This window comes from Anas platyrhynchos, chromosome 8 (assembly GCF_047663525.1).
Source record: "Anas platyrhynchos isolate ZD024472 breed Pekin duck chromosome 8, IASCAAS_PekinDuck_T2T, whole genome shotgun sequence".
NCBI classification, from domain to species: Eukaryota; Metazoa; Chordata; class Aves; order Anseriformes; family Anatidae; genus Anas; species Anas platyrhynchos.
The window spans coordinates 31,129,877-31,144,060 of NC_092594.1; the positions used below are offsets into that span (position 1 = coordinate 31,129,877).

A 14,184-nucleotide genomic window follows, 5' to 3' on the forward strand; every position below is an offset into this window, starting at 1 on the left:
CATAAAAAAAAAAACAAAAACCTTAAAAATCAAGAGGTAGATATAAGAATACAAAATGCCCTTTTTTTTTTTTTTTTTTTTTTTAAATGTCACTCTTACAATTATACCTTCAGGACAAAGACGGCTTTTGAATCATAATAGAAAATGAACTTGCTTGCACTTAGGCCACATAAAAGTTTTGGCATTGAAGAATTAATAATTTTCTCAGTACTTACGGCATGAAGAAAAAACTCTGGAGAAGAGAAGAGGAATTAATTGTACTTAAAGTACGGATGGCCTGCAGGGAGGGACTGCTTTAGTGAAAAAGGCCAAAGGGATGCTGGAACAAAGCACCCAAAACAAAAAGCTTTCCTCAGCCTCTCCCCCACCCTGGCTCCCAATAAATTCTGCCACATGCATCTGCTCTGTCTTGTTACAGTCTGTGCTGGAAAAATGAAACAATCCAGTGACAAAGCTTTTTCCAGCATAGCCAAAAAGGACACTAAGAGATAGAATGGGACTTGCTTTTTACAAGCAGCTTTCGGAAGCAGAGCTGCCTGGCTGTTTCGGGTAGCTGCTCTCAGATGTAGATAGGAGTTGAAAGCCCAAACCCCACACACAGCGGTGCCCAGTTTGTCCTCCTGGCTCCAGGAGTTACCTGCTTAGGGACTTCCTGAACTGGAGACTCCATCAGACCCATCACATACTATAACCTCCAATAAACCTAGCTCCACAGATTAGACAAGCTTTTTTTTTTTTTTTTCCTTCTTCTCAAAGTTAGTCCCTTTCCAATTATAAACCATAATGACATATTTTCCTACTGTAAAAACAGATGAGCAAGACTCCTCATACAGAAATATCAGGCAAACTTGAGATTAAATAGGCTTGGGAAAAATCAGTCTGGATCCACTCAAAAAATAAATACATCAAAATGCATCTATCTGTACGAAAGCCTGCAGTCTTTAATCAGAATTCCCACCAAAGTGAGTAGCAAGAGGCAAGTCGTTGCCAGAGTTCACAGTGAGAGCCATGGGACGAGAAGCAAAGTTCTGTCAAAAATGAGAAATTGTTAGCGAGATGGAGCAGGAGGAGCAGATCAGTTCTCAGCATGGAAATCTCAAACTGCCTTGAAGTCAGGACAGTTTAAAGAACCACTGAAGCCGGCACTCAGGATTCTGCTGAGCAGGGGCCTGAGCAGTTATTATTTATGCTCTTATCACACAGAAACGTGAATTCCATTTGAAAGGGTAAATAATTAAAAAGAGAGAGACGGGACAGTTGTGTGCACTGTTGCAGATGTACAGAAGTTCTAGAGACATTTTCTTTCTGCACTCTCCATGGAGAAAATTAAAACAGGCAGAGGGATGCAGTGGATTGTTACTTAGAGACTTAAAACGCTGCTGTTTAGCTATACATGTAAATCACAGACATGTACAAGGCTCAGAAGCATCCAATCTTTTGGGACACACCAAAGCAGCTAAGTCACATCAAGAAACACATGGAACAGAAACACCAGGTTTGAAATGCCAGCCCAGGACCCAGAGCTACACACTGGTGCCACAGGTGTCACAGCAAGGTTTGTGTTCCCCCAGCCTCCCTGCCATCAGTACCTGACCTTGCAAATTCAAAGGCTCTTCAAGCACCCCACACCCACTGCCACCAACACAACCACGATGCAAACACAACCTAAGAAGCCAAGAGGTTTGAGTGAGGAAGGGAACAAACACGATGCTGTGAGAAGTATTAACAGCTTCACTGCTCTACCAAGACAATCTGACAGAAAGCACAGCCTGATCACAACTCAGATAGACCCAGGCCCACCTCCTGCAGCAAATCGCTTCATTTTTTAGAACCAGGTTTATACAGACAAAAGCCTTTCTGCAAATCCCCTGAGAAAGCTTCCTGCACGACCAGAGGAAGAACCCCAAAGCATTCAAACCACTTTATTTCTAATCACGATATCCAAATAAAACTGAGCACTGCTGTACCTGCTCCAAAGGCAAAGAAGAAGCTCTTGTCTGCGTTCTCCCTCAGAAGTGCCATCACTCTCTTCCCCATCCTCTCATTCCTCTTGTAGATGAGCTCCTGTCTGAAGTAGCTGTCTATCTCCTGAGCCGTCACCTGCTCGTGGGGCGGGAGCGTCGTGTTGATGAAATTAGGGACCTGCAGTGGAGAGAGAGGCACAGGCTCAGCTGGAGGCACCAAGCTCCGTTAAAGACAATGGGCTTACAAAAAGGACATTTGACAACAGTTAAGTAATCTCGAAAACACTGGAGGTTTTAATCTAGTCTTATTTGAGCCATCTGAACATTGCTGAAAAAACCACCAGAGGATGTGAGCTTACTGGGAATTGTACAAAAAATATACAAATCACCAAACAAACAAAAACCCCAACAACAAGCAGTTTTTCAGAGTAGCTGGTACCCTTCTTCATCTCGGAAGGGAACAGCAGGCTGCAAGCGTTTCCTAAATGGAACTTAAATTCATTTTGACTTTTCTCCATTCTTTCAGCAGACTGAGCTTTTAGGCATTACACCTGGGTAACTTACCAAAACCTCTTCTCTGCTTTTTCAACTCAGTTCATTGGGTAATTAATAACAGAACAAGTCCTCTGATCTGTTCTCAGCTGAAGTCACCTTGACCTTAATTAAGGGCTGCAAGACTTGGCTTGTATATGCTGCTTTTGAATAAGCCAAACACTTAAAAAAAGTAGGAAATGTTGATGTAAAGAAAAATGTAAATGTGGTAAAACTCCTTACCTTTCCCTCAGTTTTAGATGCTATTAGATCTCACTAGAAAAGACCACGAATTGCAACACATAAGTCCCTAGAACATCCCTGATATTCTGGGGGAGAGGAAGGCAATTCCACAAGAAGTGCTCCTTTAGTCCCTACTTTTGGAAGGAGAATAGTTCGCACACAAAGAAGCATGGTGAAAACCCAAAGCATCATTTGGGTTGTTCAAGCAAGGGCAGCAAACCCAGGAAAGGGCCAAGACCCCAGCTATAAAGGACAGACAAGCCAGAAGTCTCTGATTTTTAGGACAGTTGATTTGTTTTGACACAATGAGCCCAAGGTCTTCCACAAGAACATGGGAGCCTACAGTGCAGAGAGAAGTGCTGTAGGTGGACAGTGTCTGGTGACTGTTTACAGGACCAGGCACCTTCCAGTGATTTTCTTTGCCTCATCACTGGAAAGCAACTTATGCTGCAAAACCCCAATTTGGATTTCTGAGTCCCCAGGTGAATGTAAAGCTGCCAGGATTTCCAGTGTTAATCTGAGTCAGTGGTAATGGTATTGCAAGCACAGTCCATAAGGGGAACATCCCTCAAGCAGTGTGCTGAAATACTTGATGCAAGGGCTCTTTTGCTTTAATTCTTCCTCTGGTTTTCTACTATACCAGATTCCTGCACTCATTTTCTTAGAACCTGCCTTTAGTCTTCTTTTTTTCAGCCCACCTCTTACCCTCCCATGTGGCCGCATGATTTTACCACAATGACTTTTGCCTCTTCCCACATTCGTTGCTCAGATTGTCTCTCCAGAAGCTTTCAGCAAGTCTTAGGGAAAGAACCAACCTTCACCTTCCCAGTGGCTCTCAAAGCTTTTTCACTACAGCTACAACTCTTCTGATGTGTGTGGGGGACGGGGAAGCTGAGATTTCTCACCATGCATTATTCAGCAGGACAAGTCCAGGCTTTGCCCTGGATTTGCACCAAGGGCCGTACCCAGCTGGGTGAGCCAGAACCGGGCACCACATCTCCAGAGCCAAGAGTCCCACTGCTGCTGACAGCAACCTGCTGCTGTACCTGCACCAGCCAGGAGGACCAGGTGGACCTTTGAGGTTCAAACACTGTGATTCCCCAACCTGCTTTGCCAAATCACCCTACTTCCCACAGCACATCCCTCCTTACGGATTTAATTGTATTAGCCTGAGTCACTCCTTCCTCCCGGCTCTCCAGGATGGCTTGGCCTCTCCAATGAATATTGTAAACTCCTCAGAGCAAGCAAGTTATTTGCACCTAGTTCTCATTTTAGCCCTTTGCCAGCACTCAGTAACAACAGTGCCATTAAGCCAGACCAACTGGAGACACCAGTTTCCTGTTAATGCACAAGGAAGCTGCCTCGCTGTCTGGCAAGAGCCTGTGCTTGTCTCAAAGGGACACAGGAGAAGCCTGCTGGAGTCAGAGGGGTAAAACATCGCTGGCTACGATAGCAAAGGATGCAGCAGCTTTGATTCCTAGTGAAAAGCAGTGAGAGATTACTGTAGGAATAACATTTGAGGAATAAATAGCCATTTTACACTTGCTATAACCTTTGCAAGGTACAAGTGTAAATCAGTTGGTCTATACGGACATCACAAGGCTTTGCAATTCCTCTGTACTCTGTGTTTCAGGGGATGATATAGCTGAGCCAGGAGTCATGGGAGCTCTGGGGGACCGAAATGGAAGGTGACATTTTCTGGGAACATCTGAAGGCTCAACACCCATGTAAGAGAAGTCTCTTCTCCCTTGCTTTTGGGTGAAGGGAAGCGAAGGCTGGGAACCGATGGGGACCTGCTCTCGGATCACCTGCAGTGCTTCAGGGAGAGCAAGGTACAGCACTGCCTGTCAGGATGACTTGCACAAGGCAGGAGCAGCAATACTGGGGATCGAATGGCTTCAGCTCATGCAAATTCTACACTTGCAGTCCTACATTCACATTCAACTCATAGTTTGGTTCCCTTCCTTACCTAACCTAAAATATAGTCCCTGAAATGGAGCCATTTCCTTGCCTTTTTTTTTTTTTGCCTTTTTTTCCTCCTTCCCTTTGTATTCCTTCTGTGGGAAAGAGTTTGCTAAGGACAGAGAGATAAATTTCAGAAAAAGGACTGGGTTTTGTCAGCATTTCTCATGCTTGTCCAAAGAACAAGAGGAAAGAAGGCATCAACCCCATACGCACATCACCAGCTAGGGATCCCTCTGCACCTTGTGCGTTCCTGTATTTCCAATGACTGCTCCATCACTGGCAAAAAACCGACCGTGCCTGTGTATGTTTGTGCGTGTGTGTGGCAGAGGCTGGAAGATAAATGATTGAAGTAAGTACGGCCGTACACAGTAGTGCAACCACACTCTGAGCTACGACACTGGCCCCATTAATCACCTCTGCTCCTCCCTGTATCGCCGCTCCTTTCCACAGCCGGTGACATACACCATGCCTGGCTTCAAGGAGGCAGCTGCTCCTGTTGATTTAAGAAACCCTTTGGATTCCTAACTACCAGACAGGGATCAGGAAGTCAAGAAACAGTCGCATGCAATTAGGAAGCTGTTAACCGCAGTCGGGATTTAATGTTTTCTGGGGGAGGGGAGGAAGAAAATTTGTTGTTTAAAAAGAAGAGGCTGATGAACACACCAAAGGGATGCACCTTCCCTGTCCATTTCATCAAATAATTTTCTTTCAAATCAGTGTAAGAATTATTTTTAATATTTAAAGGTAGGTATTTGTCATTTTGAGCTGCGTGAATGGATGAAACATTCACTGTGCCAATGGGCAACGGACTGACCATCTCTGCAATAATAGCTGACTACTGCTATCAGTACTCAAGTGCATAGTGGGCTGCATGATGGGACTGTTGAAAAATCCTAACTTCTTACTTTGCTCTTCATCCAGGAAAGCAGGATTTGGATCAGCAGAAAAGCACGGTGCAACCCATCACCTGGGTTCGCTTTGCAGTTGATACGTGTTAGAAGGGATAAAGAGGTTCTGTAGTCAGCCTCTGCAAGCCATGCAATTTTCTGAGAATCCAACCAACTCATACAGACATATACACACACACAAAAATACGTATTTCCCATGGAAACTCAATAATATATTTCACCCACAGCTATTGAAAAGGAAGAATATTTTGTTTGACTGAAGCAACTAGAATTCTGCTTTTTTTCTGTTCATATTTACCCTGGACTACAGCTCTCCAATGTGCAGTACAGATGGACTCCAAACTTAGTCATTGGGTGTCACTCTTGGTGTCATTAGGTACACTGTGCATTTCTTAGTCAAGCTTTCGAAGTTAAAGGAGGAAATTTGAGCCCTAAAAGAGGGTAAGTCCCAGTCTTGCAGAAATCCCCCCCCCAACTCTGTGTAATTTTACTTGAGTCAGTATCCCTGATGGAATATATGTGTGGGTAAAGGTCTGCACACATGTCCGAGCTCACAGTGCTGTGGGATGCGGGCCATAATTCTTCACCTTTGAAGTCAGTAGGAGCTTTAGGAAGAAGAAAGAGGAAGGGTTGTGGAGTGGTTATGACACTATCCTGAAAAAATGGGTCTGTTCCCATGGGCAATACAAATCTCATGCATGATCACAAACTTGTCATTTGGGTTTAGACCTTCAAAGCAAACTCAGCACTTAACCTCCACTAAGTATCTTTGAAGCATTTGGCATTATTCCTCCTGTCTCTCAAAAGCCCATCTGTAAAATGGGGACAGCAAGACTTTCCGACCTGAGAACAGATGTTACATACAAGGCACTGGCTGAATCTACTTGGAGAAGACAGGACCCAAAGCAAGATCCAAAATCAAAGATGACGCTTAGCGGTAACCTCTCTTCCCACAAATACTTTGTGGAAGGAGGCTGGGATTCTGCTGCAATCATTAGCATAAGAGCTAACAACATACTTTAGCTTAGAAAAAATGTATCAGCCGTATCTCAAGATCTATGCTATGCTGTCAGCTTTGTCTACAGAAACAGAGAGAAAGGGGAAAAAAAAAAAAAGAGAAAAGAAAAATATATTGGTGCAGGGTCTTTTATCACAGTTAGGGCTGACTGCCAAAGTTCAGCTGAAACTTCATAAACACTGGCTGACATTTAAATACATTTTCTTATTTACTATTTTTTAATATTTGGACAAATTTTCTGGGCAGAGGCACAATGCCAAAGCTGTGAATGTTGATCTGAAAATAATTTTTTGGACACATATAAGCACCTTCAACTTTGTAAAACATTTTTTCCCTGCTTTGGATCCACTGGCTACAGTGGAACTGCTCTAGATTCAGTCCAGTATCAAATCATAATCAGATGTGGAGGAATAGTGTTTTTGTTCCTACTACTATATGTTACATTTCTGCCCATTTCCCATTCCTTCAGTAACCCCTGTTAGCCTCATTCTGTTCCAGTGATGCTAGCCTATTCCTGGAATGTCTGTTCAAACAATAGGATTATGTCAACAGAAAATCAGTACCACCAATATCAGGTTAAAGGGCTGACACTGGCTGTGTGTGTGCAGAAATGACCTTCATCCATAATTCAGCTAGAGATGGAGAAGAAGCTCGGGTAGGGAAATGGGAAGCCAATCAATCCCTGCCATGGAAAATAATACAGTGGTCTCAGAAAGCCCATTTAGGAGCAGAATGATTTCAAATATACAGAAGCAACCAGTCTCCATATCAGCGTATGCCCACACAGCCCATCACTGTGTTTTTCTTCTTTTGGGGTTAGGCACCAGTGGTACCCTAGAGAATAAAGGCCACAGCTGAGGTGAAGTTTGATTGCTTCAAGGCACAAGGTCTGAGAAAATTTCCTTTCCTGAAACCTCTCCTGGCATTGTTGTCCTCTGTCTTGCTCAGCCCTCTCAGTTGATGAAACTCCTCGCTCCCTGTCTCCCAGTAAGCAGACAACTAATGGCTTTCCAACCTCACAGCATGTGCATCACTGAACTCCAGACCTCCCCATGTACAGTACCATCACTGCTCCTCAGAGGGGAATCTCCTAATAATAATGCCTTATGGTCCCCTTCTCCCCTGGGAGTTCACAGGCTAGACAGAGAAAACAAGAGGAGACTCACTCCAAGTCATGAGAGAAGACCACAGCACGGCCATCAGCTTCTCAAGTTCCAGTCCCACACCTAAACACAAAACCCATCTGTCTTTCCCTGACAGGACAGCTCAGCCTCCACGCTAGTAATCCTTATCTCCAGTTGTTACACCACCAACAACACTTTAGTTAACATGATATCCATTATATATCATTAGCTGCCTGGTTTATGAGCAGAGGCCAGGAGACAAGCAAAGGATCACGCTTCCCAAGATTTTCCCCGTACCAGCAGGTCAGGAACTTTTATAAGGTCTAGAGCAATACCCGAGATAAGAATCTCAAGAGCTGACAGCACGGTTTACGCGGGCTTCCGGAGAGCCAAAGCAGCATCCTGAAACCCGCCAGCTCCTACGGGAGACTGAACAGCCCTAAATTCACACCAGCACTTGCTGGGTCAGAGGCTGACATCTGAGCTCCAGTTATCACTCGTTTATGAAGGGAGGATACCCTCCTGTTAGCCAGCCTTGACAGGGCATTGTGGTTTTTTATTGCATTGCTGCAAAATATACTACCCTGGACTGGGAAGACACCTGTTTCTCTCTGATTTATGAACCCTTCTGGCATCTGGGAGAGCAATATCCACTTACTGCAGCCTCTGATACGAAGAATTCAAATCCAGCAAAGTAAATGGGCTGCACGAGGAAGCAGCTCCACGAGGAGGACGTGACTGCTGGAGTGACAAACTCTGCTGCCGACTCGGCTGGTTTTCCTCCAGCACTCCTGAGTTTCCATCCTGATGGAGACCTTGGCCAAAAACGTCTGGCTCTTCTGATTCAGCCCAAAGCTGGCAGCTGCCAAGGAGACGAGCTTCCAGTTCGTTATGCGAAATGGAAACCAGGACTGCAAAATGGTGTCTGATCCAGGCATGTTGCAATTAGCCCGTCCTTCAATGCCTGCTGCTTTAAGGTGACAATTTCTAATTTTTAAGCACCACAAATTGCAGTAATGTATTAGAAGCCTGAGTAGATAGTAAAAGGAGTCTTAGATTTTCAGGATAAATCAGCCCCATTTCTCTACTTTCCCACAGCAAACATCTACCCGTGATGGGAGGTCAGAGGCACTTCCAGCACATTTTGGAGGACAGGGCCAGGATAGGTGTGTCAGTTTGGTGGATTTTGTGCTGCTAAGTTGGTTTACCAGAAGCATGCCCCGACACCAAACTTGGATACAGACACGGTCTGACTGGAAATCACAGAAAGCTTTAACACATTCCCAATCTGTGCTCATCCAACTTTGTTCCCACTGCCTTTGCAGAACGCAGAGCAGTTCTCAAGAGACAACCCTCACTGCAGCCAGTGGCCTGGAAGTTTTGGGAACACGTCAAAAAGCAGGCAAGCTTCTCCCACCCACACTTGCCCACCCACTCACCCACCACGCTGCCCTGCTGCAGCCACCCCTGCTCCAGGGAGCCCTTCGGGATCTGCTCTGGGGTTTGGACCAGCTCAGCATTTCCACCGCAGGAATGGATTTTCCATTGTGTCCCTTGGCTTAGTGAGACCCTGTAGTGTCCCAAAGCCCTGAACGCAGGAAACAGCACTGAGAAATTGCGAGGCCAAGGGGCAGTCGCCTCTCCCTCAGCAGAAAGTGTGGTCTAGCAGACTGGGAGCTGAAGGAGAGGGGGCTTCACAAACCCTGAATTATTTTCTGGCTCTGACTCATTGCAACTTGGATACGTTGCTGTGCTTCTCAGCATTTCTGCTCTCAGTCCTCTCTTTCAGAGGGCTGCGTTGCACTGCTAAGGAGCCCCGTTCCCACCCCGCAGCTGGGTGCTCGGGCTGCTGGGCAGCAGCTGAGGTCGGGGTGTCTCACACCTGCAAGCCAGCAAGCTCAGCCCTGCTCTTTTCAATGTGTTCTTGCTTTCATCTGCTGCCAAGAAAAAGGGCAGAAGGCGAGCGGCGCAGGCAGCCTGGCTGTACCATTTTTCCTTGGCAATAGCAATGGCAGGAAGAGGAGGCGAAGAGCCTCCCCTGCTCTCCCAAACCCAGTACTGCAGGGCAGAGGCCCACCGAAAATACCAGGATGAGGCTGGAGGGGAAAAAAAGCAAAATGGAGGTGAAGGAAAGAACTTGCAGGACACAGCCCAAGAGCACAAGGAGATTTGGTGTAAGAACAACTCTGCTTCTTGGGACCAGGTCAGGGCAGCCACGTCTGGCTGTGAGCTAACCTCTGCCCGCCCACGTTGCTGCTCAGAGTTCATCCATGTGTTGCAGATGCATTGCAGGTCTCGCCAGCAAGCTTTCTGTAATTGGCCTACCCGATTAAAAGCTAGCTTGGGTATCTCTTAGCATGGCACGGCAATTTTAGTGTCCAAAAGGGAGACCTTTGAGTTTCAAATTAGCAAGCTCAGCTCCATGAGCTGCAGGAGCATCTGAACTTATAAATGGAGGAAAATTACAAATCAAAGAAGACCAAGAAAGGAAAAGTCGGCTGAGAACTACCGAATTTTCTAAAGACAACACTTTATACTTCAAAAAAAAAAAATCAGCAGCTTCAGAAGCCACTGCTGGCCTGACTACAGACTGTAGAAAAAGAAATAAAAAAGGAAAAAATGAAAAAATGAAAAAAAAAAAAAAGGAGAAAGGCCACAGGGATGGGTTGTGCACCTCACAAACAGCTTGGGGGGGTGATACTTTTATCCCTGCTAAAAAAGGACTTTCAGCAAATCCCTGCAAAGTCATGACCTCCATGTGTGTTTTCTATTTGTTTTTCCACACAAGCTAAATAGTTGCTTTCCAAGCAGTTGGGGAAAAAAAGGGGAAAAAAAAAGCAACACCAACCCCTCCCCCAAAGCCTCTTTCCCCACCCCAAGCCTGTCCCTGCTCCCCTTGGTAGCGATGCCAAAATATGCAGCCGGCCCCTCTATCTGAACGAATGTTTTGATTAAAGAAGTCTTAACAAAACAGCCAGAACAATGATCCCGGCCCCCTTTCTGCAAGCTTCACCCAGCTATGCAGTGTATATTTAGGACCAGATTACAGGGACCTGCTCATTAATTGAATAAGGATGACAAGCCTGCAGTGTATGCAAATAAAGGTTTGGGTTTCAGTGGGGAGGGTAAATCTGAACTACCGACTGATAACTCCTGCCCCACTTAAAACCCATTTAACATTGGGATTTTTTTGAGGCCAGCTTTCATGAGCTTGCAAACATATGGAAAAGTTCAAGTTTTTCTATTTCCCTTCCAAATGCTTTGTTTCCTTTGACAAAGAATTTTTTCTTCTGTTCTGACACTAAAACCATCACCTATTATATTGCCGTGACACCCAAGGAAAGGTACTGATCAAAAGGCAAAGCAGGGCAATAAAGTGAAAAAAAATGGGGCCAGAAGGTTTGTTTATTAAGGCATTGCAGTTCTTTTTCCTAAGGTATTTTTCATTTTGTCTTCTCTTATACAGTGGGAGATCAGCTGGCCAGCAGTGGGTACAAACGCGAGTTTGTTCATCTTGAGCATATATTGTCAGGGCTCTGCCATGAGTTTCTTCCCATACACATTTGGTAGGGTGCCTGAATGCTTACATTAAATTTGCAACCTGATTTTAACCCAAGGGATGCATGACCCAAAAGACATGGTTTGCAAAATTTCACACAACTTAGCAAGGAACAAAAAGGGAAACGCTGGTTGATAACGCAACAGCAGCTGGACCAGAGGCGAGATAATGACTTTTGAACTAGTGTGAGATTGGGACTCTGGGGTTGTTTGGGAGGTCTAGAATAGGACACGAAGGTGCAGAACATTGCCAAGAAAGCAATTCAAAATGGAACAGGGAGCAATCAGGAAAAAAGTAAGGAATAATTTAGGTGCAATCAGTTAAATAGAGACAAATCATGCTTAGTTATCCTTGGAACTGTTTTACTACTAAGTGGTTAGAACTGTACAAGGCTTGACTTTGGGCTTATCAGCAATCATCTCCCCCAGAGAAAAGAAGCTCCAGGTCTGAAATTGCTATCGGGGAGCAAAACCAGTTTACACTGGTGAACCTGATCTACTGGGCTCACTATTCACTCTTGCACAGTAAGTGTTGGACCAGGAAAAGCTGTGTCAAGGAGTACCCAAGAACAACAACTTTTCGGATAATGTCTGGATACTAATCCTGCCAAGTCAGCTGGGACAACCAAATTGGCCCCCCATTTTTTCCCTCCCTGTCTTAATGAGGTGACAAACACATCCTCTGGATAAAACACAAAGAGAGAAGAAACATTTTGTATATTCAACTCACAAGATATTGTTTCAAAAACCAACAAGTCTTTCTCATTTCTCTTGAAGAAGTCTTTCCAAGAAACACTTCATAAACCAGCTCTTTAAAAAGAAGGGACAGTAAATGCTTTACAGCAAACATACAGCAATGCACAGAAAGGAGCATGCTACCACCACCAACTCCAAATGTTTTTCCCAGTCAGTTTCATGCTCTTTTATAGTTGATTCCCTTACTAAGTAATACAGGTAGTCAACAATCCTTAATGTTTTTAATGTAAATCAGCCCTTTTCTGTAAGCAAATGTTTCTTTTCTAGTAACACAGCAGTCTCTGAAAGAAAAATCTTTGCCTTTAAATGTCTTGTTCCAATTTTTCTCCTGCTTTCTCTCACTCTCCCATTGCCTTCTCCATGGAAACAGAAAAGAGGAAAGAAGGAACTTCCAAGTTAGACAATGCTAAATGCAAGCATACAATGAAAATTTCCAAGCAAGAACCTATTTTCAAAACCTGTAGCATGAAAATTATCTGGGAATGTTCCAGATAATTCACAAAAAAATAATTTCTGCAGTGTTTTCCCCAGCACTGTCATCAACAAGTAGACTTTCACAATCTGGATCTGTAACCAATTTTCTAAAACACATAAGCCAAAATACAATATTGCTCCAATCTGAAATCCTGTTCTGACATAATATGAAAATTAGACTCTGAAAACGTTGGCCGCCCTTCTGCTTTTTTGCTTCCAAATGCTCACAATACACCAAGACACGAAGCTGTGACTCAGGTGCAAGTGGAAAGAACGAATGACCCCATCACAGCTGATCAGGAGCTCTTCTGGACTCTGGGAAAGCAACATCTCTCTGGGAGCATCCTGTGCTACAGCCAAGAGACAAGAAGGCGGGAGACATCCTCTGCTTGCCGTTGGAGCACAAGCAGATCTGAACGCATGTCACCAAACACCCAAGCAACGATGGGACTGCCATCAGTTTCACCAGCAACCTATGCTTGTGGAAGTGTTACCGACCCCTCACCTGGACCCAGAAACTCTTGGGACCAGCTCACTTGGTGCCTGGGACAACCTTGCACTTGCTTTGCTGAAAAGCCTATAATCACTTTCCCTGGAAGGACGAGAAGCTGTGCCAGTTCGTCTGCACTTTGTTACAGCTGAAAACGATAAGATGCTTCCAAAGTGTTGTGTTACAATAGCTGTGCCTTCAGTTTAAGGATTTATCTTCTTTTACCATAGATAAAACTCCATTCCTTGGACAAATTAGGTCTGCTTATCATTCAACACTCTACCTAATGGTTTCAGCTGTGTGTTTCTGCATTTATTGAAGCTGGGGCATTCCACAGATAGCTTTCATTGATTTGAGGAGTGAGCCAGAAATCCAGTCATATTTTATCCAAAATGAGAATGGGGCAAATTAATGATATAATTAGAATTATCAGGACTCTTAAATCTTAAAGGACAGGTTTAAATGCAGAATGATAACATTTTTAAAGGGGTATATAACACAACCTGTTTATAAACAGCAAGTATATTGTGAAGTGATGAACTAAACCTTTTCTGTGGTTTAGGGAGGCTGACTACTGACATGCTGCTATCATATGGGTCTGTAATATCAGGATCACCACATGCTTTTCCAAAGGCAATGTCCACTACACAAACAATGCATTTCAGCATGAATCCATGGACTTTTGAACTGCAGAACCAATTCAAGGTACAGGTGACATCATACCAGCAAGTAATACAAAAAGCTCAGTTGTTTATGATGGGCAGAGCTATAAGAAGGAGTCACAACGAGCCCTCAGCACCCAAAAGGGGTTGAGACATATCTGCAAGGCTGGGGTGCTAACCAAACAACTTCATTGCATAGCCTGCCTTTCTGTGTAGGATGAAGCAATAACATAACCTCTCCTGGCAACATGAAGATTGTTAACTCAGGTGAACAGAAAGCATATAAACTGCGTTATTCACTGGCCTAGCTTGATTTGTTCATTTTCATATGGAAATACACTCAATTATTTCAATACAGCCCAAAACACACACAAAACACTAGAGGTCTCTGGATGAAAGATGCTTTATAAATGGCAGGTACGACCCTTGCATTGTATCGATAACCCTGAACGGGACAGGCAAGTAACAAGTATGCAAGGAGTGGGACCTGG

The 14,184-nt window shown here is 44.4% G+C and overlaps 1 protein-coding gene across 3 annotated transcripts in view; it reads right to left on the bottom strand.

The window, feature by feature from the left end:
- Positions 1-14,184, bottom strand: part of TRABD2B (TraB domain containing 2B) — a 278,665-nt gene that overhangs the window by 107,602 nt on the left and 156,879 nt on the right. For all 3 annotated transcript variants that reach the window (XM_027462667.3, XM_038183077.2, XM_027462668.3), the window contains exon 4: positions 1,968-2,142. In XM_027462667.3, coding sequence (XP_027318468.3) covers positions 1,968-2,142 — 175 coding nt within the window. The remainder of the gene's footprint in view (positions 1-1,967; positions 2,143-14,184) is intronic.